We start from the raw sequence: 17652 nt of genomic DNA on the forward strand, positions 1-17652 counted from the left end.
ACGTTTCGGGCCGAAACCCTTCAAGGTTTCGGCCCGAAACGTTGCCTATTTCCTTCGCTCCATAGATGCTGCTGCACCCGCTGAGTTTCTCCAGCACTTTTGTCTACCTTCGATTTTCCAGCATCTGCAGTTCCTTCTTAAACGTTCTTGTTTGTGCAAAACCTTACACTGGCAACAGTAAATGGAGGGTGTGTTAGACATTTTTTGGGTTGACAGATACCAACTAACTTTAAGGATACTGGAAAGGATGTTTCCACTGGTGGGAGAGTCTAGGACCAGAGGTCACAAGTTCAAGTTCAAGTGAGTTTATTGTCATGTGTCTCTGATAGGACAATGACATTCTTGCTTTGCTTCAGCACACAGAACATAGTAGGCATTTACTACAAAACAGATCAGTGTGTCCATATAGCATTATATAAATATATACTCACATGAATAAATAAACTGATAAAGTGCAAATAACAGATAATGGGTTATTAATAATCAGAGTTTTGTCCGAGCCAGGATTAATAGCCTGATGGCTGTGGGGAAGTAGCTATTCCTGAACCTGGTTGTTGCAGTCTTCAGGCTCCTGTACCTTCTACCTGAAGGTAGCAGGGAGATGAGTGTGTGGCCAGGATTGTGGGGGTCTTTGATGATACTGCCAGCCTTTTTGTGGCATGACTGAGACAGCCGCAGAATTAAAGGGAGCTCCTTTAGATAGGAGGTGAGGAGGAACTTCTTTAGTCAGAGGGTGGTTAATCTGTGGAACTCATTGCCACAGAGGGCTTTGGAGGCCAAGTCATTGATTTTTTTTAAAAGCAGATTAGCACTCATCTCCCCGCTACCTTCTTGATTAGAATGGGTGTCAAGGGTTATGGGGAGAAGGCATGGAAATGGGATTAAACAATAGACAATAGGAGCAGGAGTAGGCCATTCGGCCCTTCAAACCAGCACTGCCATTCACTGTGATCATGGCTGATCATTCACATTCAGTACCCCGTTCCTGCCTTCTCCCCATATCCCCTGGCTCCGCTATCTTTAAGAGCTCTATCTAACTCTCTCTTGAAAGCATCCAGAGAATTGGCCTCCACTGCCTTCTGAGGCAGAGAATTCCACAGATTCACAACTGTCTGGGTAAAAAAGAATTACGAGGCAGAGATCAGCCATGATTGAATGGCAGATTAGACTTGATGGGCCCAATGACCTAATTCTGCTCCTATAACTTGTGAACTAAAGAGGTGACTGAGGCTTGTCACACTGGAGTGCGTCTCAACATTTGAATTATTGTTTTTCAACAGCAGAATGGCAAGTCCACTACAGATCACCAGAAGAAGATCTTCCATGAATCGTTCGAGCAACCGCCGATATACGTACCCGTACTCACTTACATGGGCTATGGAATCGTCACCTTGTTTGGGTATTTGAGAGACTTTCTGCGCACCTGGGGCCTTGAGAAATGTCACGCGTCACAGGAGAGAAAAGAGCAAAAGGTACGACACTCTCATTTTCAATGTGTTGAATTGAGGCATTTCTTGCTACGGCTCAAATGGAGCAGAGTTGGGTTAATTTTCCAAATTGCTTTTCCTGCTTTAACCCATCTCTGGAGCAGGTGGCTGGGCGATGTTTCAGGTCAGGACCCTTCTTCAGAAGTCTGGAGAAGAGTCTCGACCCGAAACGTCACCTACCCACGTTCTCCAGAGGTGCTGCCTGACCTGCTGAGTTACTCCAGCACTCCGTGTCCTTTTGTGTGATAAGCAGTGTCTGCAGTTCTTTATTTCTACACTCTAGCGATTCTGTCAGGGGTAGTGGGGAGAAGGCAGGAAAATGGGGTTGAGAGGGAAAGATAAAACAGCCAGTAGACTCGATGGGCCGAATGGCCTAATTCTGCTCCCGACAACATGAACTTATGAAGACGGTGGATATATTTACGGCAGAGATAGACAAATTCTAGATTGGAACGGGTGTCAAGGGTCATGGGGAGAATGCAGGAAAATGGGATTAGGAGGCAGAGATCAGCCATGATTGAATGGCGGAGTAGACTCGATGGGCCGAATGGCATAATTCTGCTATTACTTGTGAACTTATATCCGCAATACTAATTAGCTGATAGTTTGAGTACTGTGTACAGTTCTGGTCACCACATTAAAAACAATTGTAATTGCTCTGGAGAAGGTTTACCAGGATATTGCCAGGACTGGAAAACTGTTGCCGGCTTATCAGACCTCAGAACGCTGGTCCCATAAACTCGACAGTGGTCCTGATCTTCCAACCTACCACATTTTGGACATTACACTTTTTCTCTGGACCTGTTACACTATGATGTCATAAAACTATATTTTACACTGGTATTTTCCTCTCTGCATTACTTGTTTGAGTTGGGCTTGGCTTGATTATATTGACAGTGTGATTTGATGTGATTGAATGGAATGCAAACAATAGCTTTTCATTGTATCTCGGTACACATGGCAATAATAGACCAATTTCCATGCCATGGAGGAAAGACTGGGTAAACTTGAATTCTTTTGAACAGAGAAAGGCGAGGGAGACTTAGATGAAGGGCATACGAATCCTGGCTAAGGGGCAATTTCCCCGAGTTGAGTTCTTTAGAGTCTAATGGAAACAGGCCCTACTGCCCAACTTGCCCACACCGACCAACATGTCCCATCTACAGTCGTCCCACCTGCCTGCGTTGGGTCCATATCTCTCTAAACCTGTCCTATCCATGTACCTGTCCAAAGGTTTTGTTAAACGTTGCGATGGTCCCTGCCTCAACTACAATATACAATAGGTGCAGGAGTAGGCCATTCGGCCCTTCGAGCCAGCACCGTCATTCAATGTGATCATGGCTGATCATCCCCAGTTCCCCGTTCCTGTCTTCTCCCCATATCCCCTGACTCCGCTAACTTCAAGAGCCCTATCTAGCTTTCTCTTGAAAGTATCCAGAGAACCGGCCTCCACCGCCCTCTGGCAGAGAATTCCACTCCTACCTCCTCCGGCAGCTCGTTCCATACACCCACCACGCATAGCCAAAAAATGTCAGCTGCGGAGACCCGGGTTGGATCCTGACCACGGGTGCTGTCTGTACGGAGTTTGTACGTTCTCCCCGTGACCTGCGTGGGTTTACTCCGAGATCTTCGGTTTCCTCCCACACTCCAAAGCCGTACAGGTTTGTAGTGCTAATTGGCTTGGTATAAAAGTGTAAAGTGTAAAGTGTGTAAATGTGTGGGGATAGCTGGTACGGCGCTGACTCGGTGGGCCGAAAGGCCTGTTTCCGTGCTGTATCTCTCAACTAAAGTAAAACTAAAAGGCTCATTGCCATCGGAAAACTGGAAGTGCTGCTATCAGGAATGTTCAAGGAGCATTGACAAAATGAAACCCAGCTCAAGGCACACCCAAACACAGTCACAGTAAAAGCTCCTCAGTAACTTTGAAAGAGGAAATGCAATTGAATTACAGAACACCCAATGCAACTGAAGAGTCAGCAGCTTGTGATGTTTAGGAGGTCAAAATCCAAAGCATTGCGGTGCAGTGGAGGATGGGCTTAGGGTGGAGGAGGTTACACAATTAGAAAAGTGGGGCTGCTAAGTTTGGGAGAGAGCAGAATTAATATACACCCACGGGCAGCGGAGTGGTGCAGCAGGTAGAGCTGCTGCCTCACAGCTGATGCCTTGAAACATATAAGATTGTTAAGGGTTTGGACACGCTAGAGGCAGGAAACATGTTCCCGATGTTGGGGGAGTCCAGAACCAGGGGCCACAGTTTAAGAATAAGGAGTAAGCCATTTAGAACGGAGACGAGGAAACACTTTTTCTCACAGAGACTGGTGAGTCTGAATTTCATGCCTCAGAGGGCTGTGGAGGCAGGTTCTCTGGATGCTTTCAAGAGAGCTAGATAGGGCTCTTAAAAATAGCGGATTCAAGGGATATGAGGAGAAGGCAGGAACGGGGTACTGATTGGGGATGATCAGCCATGGTCACATTGAATGGCGGTGCTGGCTCGAAGGGCCAAATGTCCTACTCCTGCACCTATTGTGTATTGTCTCACCGCGCCAGGGACCCAAGTTCCAGCTTGACCTCGGGTGCTGCCTGTGTGTGCAGTTTGCACGTTCTCCCTGTGACCATGTGGGTTTCCTCCGGGTGCTCCGGTTTCCCCCCCACATACCAAAGATGTGCTGGTTTGTAAGTTAATCGGCCGTCTGTAAATTGTCCCCTAAGTGTGTAGGGAGTGAATGGGAAAGTGGGATAACTTCGAACTAGTATGAACGGGTGATTGATGGTGAGATTCCGTTCAATCCTTTTAGAATGAGCTGTGACACCAGCGACTGTGTTTGATCCTGACCTCAGGTGCTGTCTGCGTGCGGAGTTTGCGCGTGCTCTCTGTGACCCGCGTGGGTTTTCTCCGGTTGCTCTGGTTTCCTCCCACATCCCAAAGTCGTGCAGGTTTGTAGGGAAATTGGCTTCTGTAAATTGCCCCGTCTGCGTAGGCAGCGGATGAGAACGTGTGATAAAGTAGAACTAGTGCGAGCATAGACGCAGTGGGTCGAAGGGCCTGTATTTTTCAACCAATTTGAGATGCCTGAAACATCACCCATTCCTTCTCTCCAGAGATGTTGCCTGTCCCGCTGAGTTACTCCAGCATTTTGTATCTATACCTTCGATGTAAGTCAGCGTCTGCAGTTCCTCCCTATCACTCGCCAGACTTTGCCCTACTCCCACCTCTCTTTTCCAGCTTTCTCTCCCCTCAGTTTAGTTTTGTTTAGTTTCGAGATGCAGCGCGGAAACAGGCCCTTCGGCCCACCGAGTCCGCACCGAGCTGCGATTCCCGCACACTAACACTCTCCTACACGCTGGGGACAATTATTTATTTATACCAAGCCAATTAACCTACAAAACTGCACGTCTTTGTAGCGTGGGAGGAAACCGGAGCACCCGGAGAAAACCCACGCAGGTCACGGGGAGAACGTACAAACTCTGTACAGACAGCAACGTTGGCAGGATCGAACCTGGGTCTCCGGCGCTGTAAAGGCAGCAACTCTACCGCTGCGCCATTTAAAGAAGGGTTCTGGCCCTAAATGTCTGTCTGTCCATTCCCTCCACCGAAGCAGCCTGACCCGTTGTGTTACTCCAGCACTTTGTGCATTATCTGATTTGTTAATGTGTTGCTGGCTGTAAAAGCCACACCTCAACATTCCTGCAGCAGGATAAAGACAATGTTTCGTGAAGAATGTTGCCTGGGCGGGCGTCAGGCATCTGGTGACAATAGCCCCAGGGGGTAGTAGCAAGTATTGAACTGCAGGTATGACTGCCTCGTTTCCCATGATTGGAAGCAGAGTTTACTTTAGTTCTTTGCAAAGATCCTATAGCGAGCAAGATAGTCCACTCGACGAAAGAGACGTTGTACGGTCATGGGCGGATTCATCGGTAATTTTCGGCCCCATTTCCGTAACTGGCTTCCGTCCCCGCACCAAAGATCACATAGGATACTAGTACTACGGACATTCTCCGAGTTCGAATCGGGAAAACTCGGGAGAACTCTTGAATTACCTCGTACAGTGGGACAGGCCCTTAACACATACAAAGACGCACTCCAGAGGCATCTCCATGTCGACTAGCATGTCCACCACCGTCATGGTGCCGAATGATGCTTTACCTAGTGCTTTTCAGCGTACTACATCCAGATTCTGCCTGTCCCGCTGAGTTACTCCAGCATTTTGTGTCTATTGATACACAATTGATACAATTTATTTGTTGTCATTTGAACCTCAAACAAAATTTGGTTTCTGCAGTCATACACACAAGAAAAAGAACCAAGACACAACACAATTTACACAAACATCCATCACAGTGAATCTCCTCCTCACTGTGATGGAAGGCAAAGTCTTATCTCTCCCCTGTACTATACATGACAACAATCGAGCCGTCCACTGGGTACGGATGCATGATAAGGGAATAACGTTTAGTGCAAGATAACCTGTTTCCGCTGGTGGGAGAGTCTAGGACCAGAGGTCACAGCCTCGGAATTAAAGGGCGCTCTTTTAGAAAGGAGGTGAGGAGGAACTTCTTTCGTCAGAGGAGTCCCTCTGACGAGGCTGTGGAGGCCAAGTCAGTATATATTTTAAAGGCAGAGATGGACAAATTCGTGATTAGAACAGGTGACAAGGGTTACAGGGAGAAGGTAGGAAAATAGGATTAGTAGGCAGAGATCAGCCATCATTGAATGGCGGAGTAGACTGTGGGCCGACTGGACTAATTCTACTCCTATAACTTGTGAAGATAAAGTCTGAGTAAAGAGAGTCCGAGGGTCTCCAACGAGGTAAATAGTTGCTCAGGACAGCTCTCTATTTTTTGATTCAATGGTTCAGTTGCCTGATAACAGCTGGGAAGAAACTGTCCCTGATCGGTTACATCTTTTGGCACACATGTACTGTGGACATGTACACGCACATGTACTGTGGACATGTACACACACATGTACTGAGGAACACACAGAGTCATAGAGTGATACAGTGTGGAAACAAGTCCTTCGGCCCAACTTGCCCTACACCGGCCATCATGTCCCTGCTACACTAGTCCCGCCTGCCTGCGCTTGGTCCATATCCCTCCAAACCTGTCCTATCCATGTATCTGTCTAACTGCTTCTTAAACATCGGGATAGTCCCAGCCTCAACTACCTCCTCTGGCAGCTTGTTCCATACACCCACCACCCTTTGTGTGTGAAAGTTACCCCTCAGATTCCTATTAAATCTTTTCCCCTTCACCTTGAATCTATGTCCTCTGGTCCTCGATTCCCCTACTCCGGGCAAGAGATTCGGTGCATCTACCCGATCTATTCCTCTCATGATTGTGTACACCTCTATAAGATCACTCCTCATCCTCCTGCGCTCCAAGGAATGAAGACCCAGCCTACTCAACCTCTCCCTATAGCTCACACCCTCTAGTCCTGGCAATCTTCTCTGAACCTATTCAAGATTGACAATATCTTTCCTACAACAAGGTGCCCAGAACTGAACACAATTGAACAGAACTGATAACATTGTACATGTGTACACGCACATGTACTGAGGAACTGGCTGACTTCAACCGCTTAGTAAATGAGGCATAGATAGGGTAGAGAGCCAGAAAAATTACCCCAGGGTGGGTATGTCCAACAGTGGAAGGCATGGCTTTAAGGTGGGAGGGGGAAAGTTTGACGGAGATGTGTGGGGCATGTTCTTTTACACAGAGGGTGGTGGGTGCCTGGAACGCGCTGCCAGAGGTGGTGGTGGAGGCAGATACGATAGTGGTGTCTAAGAGGCTTTTGGATAGGCACATGGAATAGTGGGATTTGGATCATGCGCTGGCAGATGAGGTCAGTTTAACTTGGCATCATGTTCCGCACAAGCACCGTGGAATGAAAGGCTCATTCCTGTGTTGTACCCTTCTACTGTTCTGTTTAGTTTAGAGGTACAGCGCGGAAACAGGCCATTCGGCCCACCGAGTCTGCGCCGACCAGCGATCCCCGCACATTAACACACACCCACTAGGGACAATTTACACGTACCAAGTCAATTAACCCACAAGCCTGTGCGTCTTTGGGAGTGTGGAAGGAAACCGAAGATCTTGGAGAAAACCCACACGGTCACGGGGAGAACGAACAAACTTCGTACAGACAGCACCCGTAGTCGGGATCGAACCGGGGATGTACCCAAAGCCCTGTAAGGCAGCAACTATAGTTTATTTGTATCAGAGGCAGTAACCGTGTAATACAGTGCAAGTTTGGGAGTGGCACGGTGGCGCAGCGGTAGAGTTGCCGCCTTATAGCGCCAGAGACCCGTGTTCTATCCTGACTACGGGTGCTGTCTGTACGGAGTTTGTACGTCCTCCCCGTGACCTGCGTGGGTTTTCTCCGGGTGCTCCGGTTTCCTCCCACACTCCAAGGACATACAGGATTGCAGGTTGGTTGGCTTTGGCAACACTTTCAAATTCTGGGAGGAAACCGGAGCACCCGGAGAAAACCCACGCGGTCACACGGAGAAAGTGCAGAACAGCACCCGTAGTCAGGATCGAACCAGGGTCCTTGGCGCTGTAGGGCAGCAATGCTCCTGCTGCACCACCATGCCGCCCAAACCATCCTTGAATTTTCCTCCTTTGTCAAACCTGTCCAATTATCTCCTCGTTTGGCCTAATAATAGATTTTGTCGAATAAGACAATTGTGAGAAGTAAAAAACACAAAAGGGCTGGGGTAACATGGATGGCTGATGCTTCTTCAGAGCCGACCCAAAACGTCGCCTCTCCATGTTCTACAGATATGCTAAAAGGACAATGCTGAGGTAATTTAGTGGGACAGGCCGCATCTCTGCATAGAAGGAATGGGTGACGTTTTGGGTCGAGACCCTTATTAGGAGTGAGAGTCAGGGGAGAGCGAGACACAGCGATATGGAAGGGTAAAGTGTGAAAACAAGACATCCAAGGGGATAAAGTTCAAAGAAAATGTCGAATAGATCATGACTCCGTCTGAAGAAGGGTCTCGACCCGAAAGTCACCCATTCCTTCTCTCCAGAGATGCTGCCTGTCCTGCCGAGTTACTCCAGCATTTTTGTGTCTATCTTCGGTGTAAACCAGCATCTGCAGTTCCTTCCTGCACATTCCTGCAGAGATGCAGCCCAAAGATCTTATAGCGGAGCAAGATAGGCTACTCCTGCGAAATGCAATGAGCTGACGTGTAGTACGCTATGGAGGGGATCATGGGCATTTTTCCCCGCCCATTTTAGTAACCTGAGCCTACCTGACCTGACCCGACTCGCAGTGTAATCAATGTCGCGGGGCAACAGTTTGTGTGGGTTAGATTTGTCAGTTCATACTTCTTGTCAACAATAAAATTTGACTCTGGTAATTGTCTTTTTTAATGTTTTTTAAATCATTTCTTTTTAAATGGCTCACAAGCAGTGTTTGAGTTGATTTTGTAGTAACCGGAACCGACCCGACTCGCAGGGTGATTGACATTGCGGGGGAACTTTTGTGCGTGATATAGGGTTAGATTCATAATTCTGTTAGTTCATAATTCTGTTAATTCTTGTTAAAGAATAAAATGTTTATAAACACACATACATGAATGTGATATAAATGTATATAATCATATAACACACACAATTATATTTCTTCTGATCCAATAATGAACTTTATTTCAGACTAGACAAGGGACATTAAATAAGAAACAGTGTAAATAAGAAACATTGTAAACCTCCCCGCAACTTCACACACACTAGGCCTTATCCCCCCCGGCACTCCCTCGCCTGCCCCCTCACTACAATGTCTCCCCCCCTCCTATGCCCCTCTCCCTCTCCCGTTGCCCCGGGCCCCACACTCCCTCTCCCCACTGCCCCGGGCCCCACACTCCCTCTCCCGTTGCCCCGGGCCCCACACTCCCTCTCCCCACGGCCCCGGGCCCCACACTCCCTCTCCCGTTGCCCCGGGCCCCCCACTCCCTCTCCCCGCTGCCCCGGGCCCCACACTCCCTCTCCCGTTGCCCCGGGCCCCACACTCCCTCTCCCCGCTGCCCCGGGCCCCACACTCCCTCTCCCCGCTGCCCCGGGCCCCACACTCCCTCTCCCCGCTGCCCCGGGCCCCACACTCCCTCTCCCCGCTGCCCCGGGCCCCACACTCCCTCTCCCCGCTGCCCCACACTCCCTCTCCCCGCTGCCCCACACTCCCTCTCCCCACTGCCCCGGGCCCCACACTCCCTCTCCCCACTGCCCCGGGCCCCACACTCCCTCTCCCCGCTGCCCCGGGCCCCACACTCCTTCTCCCCTGCCCCGGGCCCCCACACTCCCTCTCCCCGCTGCCCGGGCCCCACACTCCCTCTCCCCACTGCCCCGGGCCCCACACTCCTCTCCCCACTGCCCCGGGCCCCACACTCCCTCTCCCCACTGCCCCACACTCCCTCTCCCGCTGCCCCGGGCCCCACACTCCCTCTCCCCACTGCCCCACACTCCCTCTCCCCACTGCCCCGGGCCCCACACTCCCTCTCCCCCCTGCCCCGGGCCCCACACTCCCTCTCCCCACTGCCCCGGGCCCCACACTCCCTCTCCCCACTGCCCCGGGCCCCCACTCCCTCTCCCCCTGGGCCCCACACTCCCTCTCCCCACTGCCCGGGCCCCACACTCCCTCTCCCCACTGCCCACACTCGGGCCCCACACTCCCTCTCCCCACTGTCCCACACTCCCTCCACTGCCCCGGGCCCCACACTCCCTCTCCCCACTGCCCCGGGCCCCACACTCCCCTCTGCCCCCACTGCCCGGGTCCCACACTCCCTCTCCCCACTGCCCCACACTCCCTCTCCCCACTGCCCCACACTCCCTCTCCCCTCTGCCCCGGGCCCCACACTCCCTCTCCCCACTGCCCCGGGCCCCACACTCCCTCTCCCCACTGCCCCGGACCCACACTCCTCCCCCCTGCCCCGTCCCCACACTCCCTCTCCCCACTGCCCCGGGCCCCACACTCCCTCTCCCCACTGCCCCGGGCCCCACACTCCCTCTCCCCACTGCCCCACACTCCCTCTCCCTCCCCACTGCCCTGCCCCACACTCCCTCTCCCCGCTGCCCCCGGGCCCCACACTCCCTCTCCCCACTGCCCCGGACCCCACACTCCCTTTCCCCCGCCTACCGGACCCCACACTCCCTCTCCCCACTGCCCCGGGCCCCACACTCCCTCTCCCCACTGCCCCACACTCCCTCTCCCCACTGCCCCGGGCCCCACACTCCCTCTCCCGCTGCACCGGGCCGCGCACTCCCTCTCCCCGCTGCGGATCCAATCTTTGGCCGGAAGCAAGATGGCGGAGCAAGATGGCGGAACAAGATGGCGGGGGCAGGTTGCTAAAATGAGTCATATAATCACCCATGAATCCGCCCATGAGCGTACTTCACGTTTGCGTGAGAGTAACCCATCTTGCTTCGCTATAAGATCTTTGATGCTGCCTGCCCCAATTTGTATATTTGACTCAAGATTCCAGCATCTGCAGTTCCTTGTGTCTAATGGTGTGAAAGACCTCTGGCTCATTGTTCATGGTGTAATATAAGTAGAGTAACAAGAACTGAGGATGAGGGGGGATCTTATAGAAACATATAAAATTATAAAAGGACTGGACAAGCTAGATGCAGGAAAAATGTTCCCAATGTTGGGCGAGTCCAGAACCAAGGACCACAGTCTTAAAATAAAGGGGAGGCCATTTAAGACTGAGGTGAGAAAAAACCTTTTCACCCACAGAGTTGTGAATTTATGGAAATCCCTGCCACAGAGGGCAGTGGAGGCCAGATCACTGGATGGATCTAAGAGAGAGTTAGATAGAGCTCTAGGGGCTAGTGGAGTCAAGGGATATGGGGAGAAGGCAGGCACGGGTTATTGATAGGATACGATCAGGCATGATCACAATGAATGGCGGTGCTGGCTCAAAGGGCCGAATGGCCTCCTCCTGCACCTATTTTCTATGTTTCTATGTAATTAAAACTTCATTGCCATGGCGTTTATTGTTTGATATTTCATGGTGTAGGATTTTGTGCCACTCTATCAAGACTTTGAAAATTTCTACAAACGGAACCTGTACATGAGGGTGCGTGACAACTGGAATCGGCCGATCTGCAGCGTGCCCGGCCCAACGTTTGACTTGGTGGAACGACTCAGTGATGATTATAACTGGACGTTCAGGTACAGTGCATAGTTGCCCGACGGCCAGGCTTTAAATGATGCTGTTCTTAACAAGGGTCTTGACCCGAAACGTCGCCTATTCCTTTGCTCCATCGATGCTGCCTCACCCGCTGAGTTTCTCCAGCATTTTTGTCTACCTTCGATTTTCCAGCTTCTGCAGTTCCTTCTTAAACTGTTCTTTCATTGTTTTGTTTTGTTCAGAGGTACAGCGCGGAAACAGGCCCCTTCGGCCCACCGAGTCCATGCCGACCAGCGACCCCCCCCCCCCTGCACGCTAACACTATCCTGCACACTAGGGGCAATCTTCACATTTTTCACACAGAGAGTTGTGAGTCTGTGGAATTCTCTGCCACAAAGGGCGGTGGAGACCGGTTAGATAGGGCTAGATAGGGCTTTTAAAGATAGCGGAGTCAGGGGATATGGGGAGAAGGCAGGAACGAGGTACTGATTGTGGATGATCAGCCATGATCACATTGAACGGCGGTGCTGGATCGAAGGGCTGAATGGCCTACTCCTGCACCTATTGTCCATTGTCTAATTTACAATTATACCGAAGCCGATTAACCTACAAACCTGCACGCCTTTGGAGTGTGGGAGGGAACCGGAGCACCCGGAGAAAAGCCACGTGGTCATAGGGAGAAGGTACAAACTCCGTACAGACAGCACCCGTGGTCAGGATCAAACCCTGGTCTCTGGCGCTGTGTGGCAGCAACTCCACCGCTTGCGTTGGACGGATTTGCTACCTGGCAAGTGGAGGAAAGGTCGGTTTAGCCGGTGGATTTCACTGAAACTGGGCACGTGACGGAGCACAGACACAAAAAGCTGCAGTTACTCAGCGGGTCAGGCAGCATCTCTGGAGAGAAGGATTGGGTGATGCTTTGGGTCCAGTCCCTTCTCTTCAGTTCCTTCCTACACATTTTGTTATCTGCAGTTCCTGCCTACACATTCATGCTATCCTGGCCCCAGAAGGGTCTGAAGGAAGGTCTGAAGAAAGGTCTTGACCCAATGCGTCACCTATCCCTTCTCTCCAGAGATGCTGCCTGACCCGCTGAGTTACACCAGCTTTTTGTGTCTATCTTCGGTTTAAACCTGCATCTCACAAGTTCACGTTATAGGAGTAGAATTAGGCCATTTGACCCATCGAGTCTACTCCGCCATTCAATCATGAGAGGGGATCTTATTGAAACATATAAGATTATTAAGGGCTTGGACACGCTAGAGGCAGGAAACATGTTCCCGATGTTGGAGGAGTCCAGAACCAGGGGCCACTGTTTATGAATAAGGAGTAAGCCATTTAGAACGGACACGAGGAAACACTTTTTCTCACAGAGAGTTGTGAGTCTGTGGAATTCTCTGCCTCACTGGAGGCCGGTTCTCTAGATACTTTTAAGAGAGAGCTAGATAGGGCTCTTAAAGATAGCGGACGGAGTCAGGGGATATGGGGAGAAGGCAGGAACGGGGTACTGATTGGGGATGATCAGCCATGATCACATTGAATGGTGGTGCTGGCTCAAAGGGCCGAATGGCCTACTCCTGCACCTATTGTCTATTGTCTCTGCCTCCTAATCACATTTTCCTGCCTTCTATCTATAACCCTTGCCACCCGTACTAATCAAGAATTTGTCTATCTCTGCCTTAAAAATATCCACTGCCCTGGCCTCCACGGCCCTCTGTGGCAATGATTTCCACGGATTAACTGCCCTCTGACTAAAGAAGTTCCTCCTCACCTCCTTTCTAAAAGAGCACCCTTTAATTCTGAGGCTGTGACCTCTGGTCACAGACTCTCCCACCAGTGCTAACATCCTCTCCACATCCAAATGCATCAGCAGTTCCTTACCACAACAGCCCATATAACGGAGGGAAGGGAGTGAGACAGACCAGGTGGAGCCTACCCATTGACGTCTGAGCGTGGTTATGTACATAGCTGACAGCTGCCGTTAGTGAAGGGCTGACAGTCTGTGGTTCATGTCAGTAACCCACAGTTGCTGACATGTCCTTACAAAGGTCACTGATTATTTGCGATGGCGCGGAATGAACCCTGTTGTTTAGTGTAGTTTAGAGATACAGCGCGGTGACAGGTTCACCGGGTCCGCGCCGTCCGGCGATGCCCGCACATTAGCACTATCTGACGCCCACTAGGGACAGTTTTTTTACATTTACCAAGCCAATTAACCTACAAGCCTGCTTAAGAAGGATCTGCAGAGGCTGGAAAATCGAAGGTAGACAAAAGTGCTGGAGAAACTCAGCAGGTGAGGCAGCATCTATGGAGCGAAGGAAATAGGCCTGAAACGTTGCCTATTTCCTTCGCTCCATAGATGCTGCTGCACCCGCTGAGCTTCTCCAGCACTTTTGTCTACCTTTGTTAACCTACAAGCCTGTGCTTCTTTGGAGTGTGGGAGGATACCGAAGATCTCGGAGAAAACCCACGCAGGTCACGGGGAGGACCTGCAAACTCCGCACAGACAGCACCCATAGTCAGGATCGAACCCGAGTCTCCGCTGTTTGCATTCGCTGTAAGGCAGCAACCGTGACTGCCCTGATAATAATATTATTCATGATATTACCGATAATAATGCAATAATATCGCCGCCCCTCTCGGCGCAGGTACACAGGAAGGATCATTAAAGACGTGATCAACATGGGCTCCTACAACTACCTGGGATTCGCTGAAAACCAAGGGGACTCTTTAAACTCTGTGGCCGAGGTGACGGTGACATACGGGACCGGAGTGTGCAGCTCCCGGCTGGAAATGGGTAGGTAACAGTCAGTGAGAGGTTGTGCAAACATTTACCTTGGCGAGATAATGCCGCTGATTCATGCCCGCACGTTCACAGAATAGCCTGGTTCCCCCAAGATGCAGCGCAGCACGCCACAGGAGATCCTTCTTCCCTGTGGCGATCAAACTGTACAACTAAATCAAAGTAAAGTATCCTTTATTGTCATTCAGACCTTTCAGTCTGAACGAAATTGTATACCTTGCAGTCATAACATAGAATAAAATAACAAAACACACACTTAACACAGTTTAACATCCACCACAGTAAGTCTACCAGGCACCTCCTCACTGTGATGGAAGGCAAAAGTCTTAAAGTCCTTGTCACTTCCCTCCTTGTCTCCCTCTGCGTTGAGGCGATCCAACTCCTCCCCCTTTTGTCATAAAAACTGTACAACTCCCTCCCCCCCAATCTTTTCAAACACCCCAAATCCTTTCCACTCGTCACCTTAATTTAATGTTTCATGTTTAGTTTAGTTTCGTTTGGAGATACAGCAGGGAAACAGGCCCTTCAGCCCACCGGGTCCGCGCCGACCAGCGATCCCCGCATATTAACACTACCCTACACCCACTAGGGACAATTTTTACATTTATACCAAGCCAATTAACCTACAAACTTGCGCGTCTTTGGAGTGTGGGAGGAAACCGAAGATCTCGGAGAAAAACCACGCAGGTCACAGGGAGAACGTACAGACAGAAGCTGTAGTCGGGATCGAACCCGGGTCTCTGGCGCTGCATTCGCTGTAAGGCAGCGACTCTACTAGCTGCGCCACCGTGACCACCACGGCAGATCAATTTCCCTCCTAGGATAAATAAAGTTGTGTCGTATTGTATCGTGACATTTGTCACTAAATGCCCTTCACTCAACTTCCTGCTGGGATACATCAGGACGGGAAGCTAAAGTGAAATGCTATTCATTCTCCGCTACTTCCAACATGTTTATTTTCACTTGGGGTCACCTAGTTTAGTTTGGTTTGGTTTAGTTTCATTTAGATTAATTTGGTTTAGTTTGGACTGGTTTGGTTTAGCGTAGTTTATTGTGGATTATTTTGGTTTAGTTTAGTTAGTCTGAGGAAGGGTCTCGACGTGAAATGTCACCGATTCCTTCTTTCCAGTGATGCTGCCTGACCCGCTGAGTTACTCCAGCATTTTAGTGTCTATCTTTAGTTTGGATTGGATTGGTTTGGTTTAGTTTAGTTTTTCAGCCTGGAAACAGGCCCTTCTGCCCACCAAGTCCACGCTGACCATCGATCGCTTGTTCACCCGAGTTCTATATTATCCCACTTTCTCATCCACTCCCTACACACATGCAGCAATTTACAGAGCCACATGCCGCCCAACATGTCCCATCTACACTAGTCCCACCTGCAAGTGTTTGGCCCATATCCCTCTAAACCTATCCTATCCATGTCCTTTTCGTTTTTTTTTAGTTTAGAGATATAGCGTGGAAACAGGCCCTTCAGCCCAGTTAGTCCACGACGACTATCGATCACCCGTACACTAGTTCTACCTTACACATGAGGGACAATTTACGGAAGCCAATAAACGCACAAACCTGGGATGTTGGAGGAAACTGGAACACCCGGAGAAAACCCACGTGGTAACGGGAAGGACATGCAAACTACACTTAGACAGCACCCAGAGTCAGGATCGAACCCGGGTCTCTGGTGCTGTGAGGCGCCAAGTCCACCAGCTGGGCCACCGTATAAATGGTATCGTTATACTGTAAACGAAAGAGGACCGTGCGTTTTTATAAAGCTTTGCACGTCCTGAGAAAATCTCTAAAATAAGAGTTTGGCCCACATCCCTCCAAACCTTTCCAATCCATGTACCTGTCCAAATGTCCTTCAAATCTTGTTTTAGTACCTGCCTCAACCACCTCCTCTGCCATCTCGTTCCATATACCCCACCCACCTTCAGTGTGGAAACAGTTGCCCCTCGGGTTCCTTTGCAATCTTGCCCCTCTCACCCTTAAACCCATATCCCCTGGTTCTTGATTCCCCGACCCTGAAGAAAATACTTTTTTATACGTACTGACGGTGGAATGCGGGAAATGTAGCGACTAATTTGAGCACAGGAAGCTTGTGCAGTCATGTCACCATAATTAGATAAAAAGCATCAGGAATGTTGGTTGAGGCGCAGATCGTTTACTTGGGCAACAGCATTTTTTTCTTCTAAAAATAGACTTTATTCAGAATGAAAAATATACACAAAAAAAATACTGTGCTGAAAAATCTTCATAAGTTCATACGTTCAAATATTCCCATTGGTTTGGGAACAACTCCATCCAAGACGGCAAGAAATTGCAAGGAATTGTGGGCACAGCCCAGACCGTCACACAAACCAACCTCCCTTCTATTGAAGGTAGATCAAAATGCTGGAGAAACTCAGCGGGTGAGCTAAGGAATAGGTGACGTTTCTGGCCGAGACCCTTCTTCAGACTGATGTGGGGGGTGGTGGGGGCGGGAAGAGGAAAGGAAGAGGCGGAGACAGTGGGCTGTGGGGGAGCTGGGAAGGGGAGGGGAAAGAGGGAGAAGGCAAGGACTACCTGAAATTGGAGAAGTCAATGTTTATACCGCTGGGGTGTAAACTACCCGAGCGAAATATGAGATGCTGCTCCTCCAATTTACGGTGGGACTCACTGTGGCCACGGAGGAGGCCCAGGACAGAAAGGTCGGATTCGGAATGGGAAGGGGAGTTGAAGTACCGAGCCACCGGGAGATCAGGTTGGTTATTGTGAACTGAGCGAAGGTGTTGGGCGAAGCGATCTATTGAAGGTAGACACAAAATGCTGGAGTAACTCACTCCAGCATTTTGTGTCTACCTGCCATTCAAACCAGCACCTGCAGTTCTTTCCTACAAGTCTCCCTTCTATTGACTCCATCTACACCTCACGCTGCCTCAGCAAGGCCAGCAGCATAATCAAGGATGAGGCGCACCCCGTCCACTCCCTCTTCTCCCCTCTCCCATCGGGCAAAAGGTATCGAAGTGTGAAAACGCACACCTTCAGATTCAGGGACAGTTTCTTCCCAGCTGTTATCGGGCAACTGAATCATCCTACCACAACCTGAGAGCAGCGCTGAACTACTATCTACCTCTTTGGTGACCATCAGACTGTCTTTGATCGGACTTTACTGGCTTTACCTTGCACTAAACCTTATTCCTTTATCATGTATCTGTACACTGTCGACAGCAGCTCGATTGTCATAAGGTCATAA

At 50.2% G+C, this 17652-nt stretch overlaps 1 protein-coding gene across 1 annotated transcript in view; it reads left to right on the forward strand.

Moving 5' to 3' along the window:
- sptlc3 (serine palmitoyltransferase long chain base subunit 3) overlaps positions 1 to 17652 on the forward strand; it is a 59884-nt gene that overhangs the window by 4667 nt on the left and 37565 nt on the right. Inside the window, exons 2-4 of the mRNA XM_033026422.1 lie at positions 1281 to 1472; positions 11507 to 11661; positions 14266 to 14414. Coding sequence (XP_032882313.1) covers positions 1281 to 1472; positions 11507 to 11661; positions 14266 to 14414 — 496 coding nt within the window. The remainder of the gene's footprint in view (positions 1 to 1280; positions 1473 to 11506; positions 11662 to 14265; positions 14415 to 17652) is intronic.

Source organism: Amblyraja radiata, chromosome 8, assembly GCF_010909765.2.
Source record: "Amblyraja radiata isolate CabotCenter1 chromosome 8, sAmbRad1.1.pri, whole genome shotgun sequence".
Taxonomy (NCBI): domain Eukaryota; kingdom Metazoa; phylum Chordata; class Chondrichthyes; order Rajiformes; family Rajidae; genus Amblyraja; species Amblyraja radiata.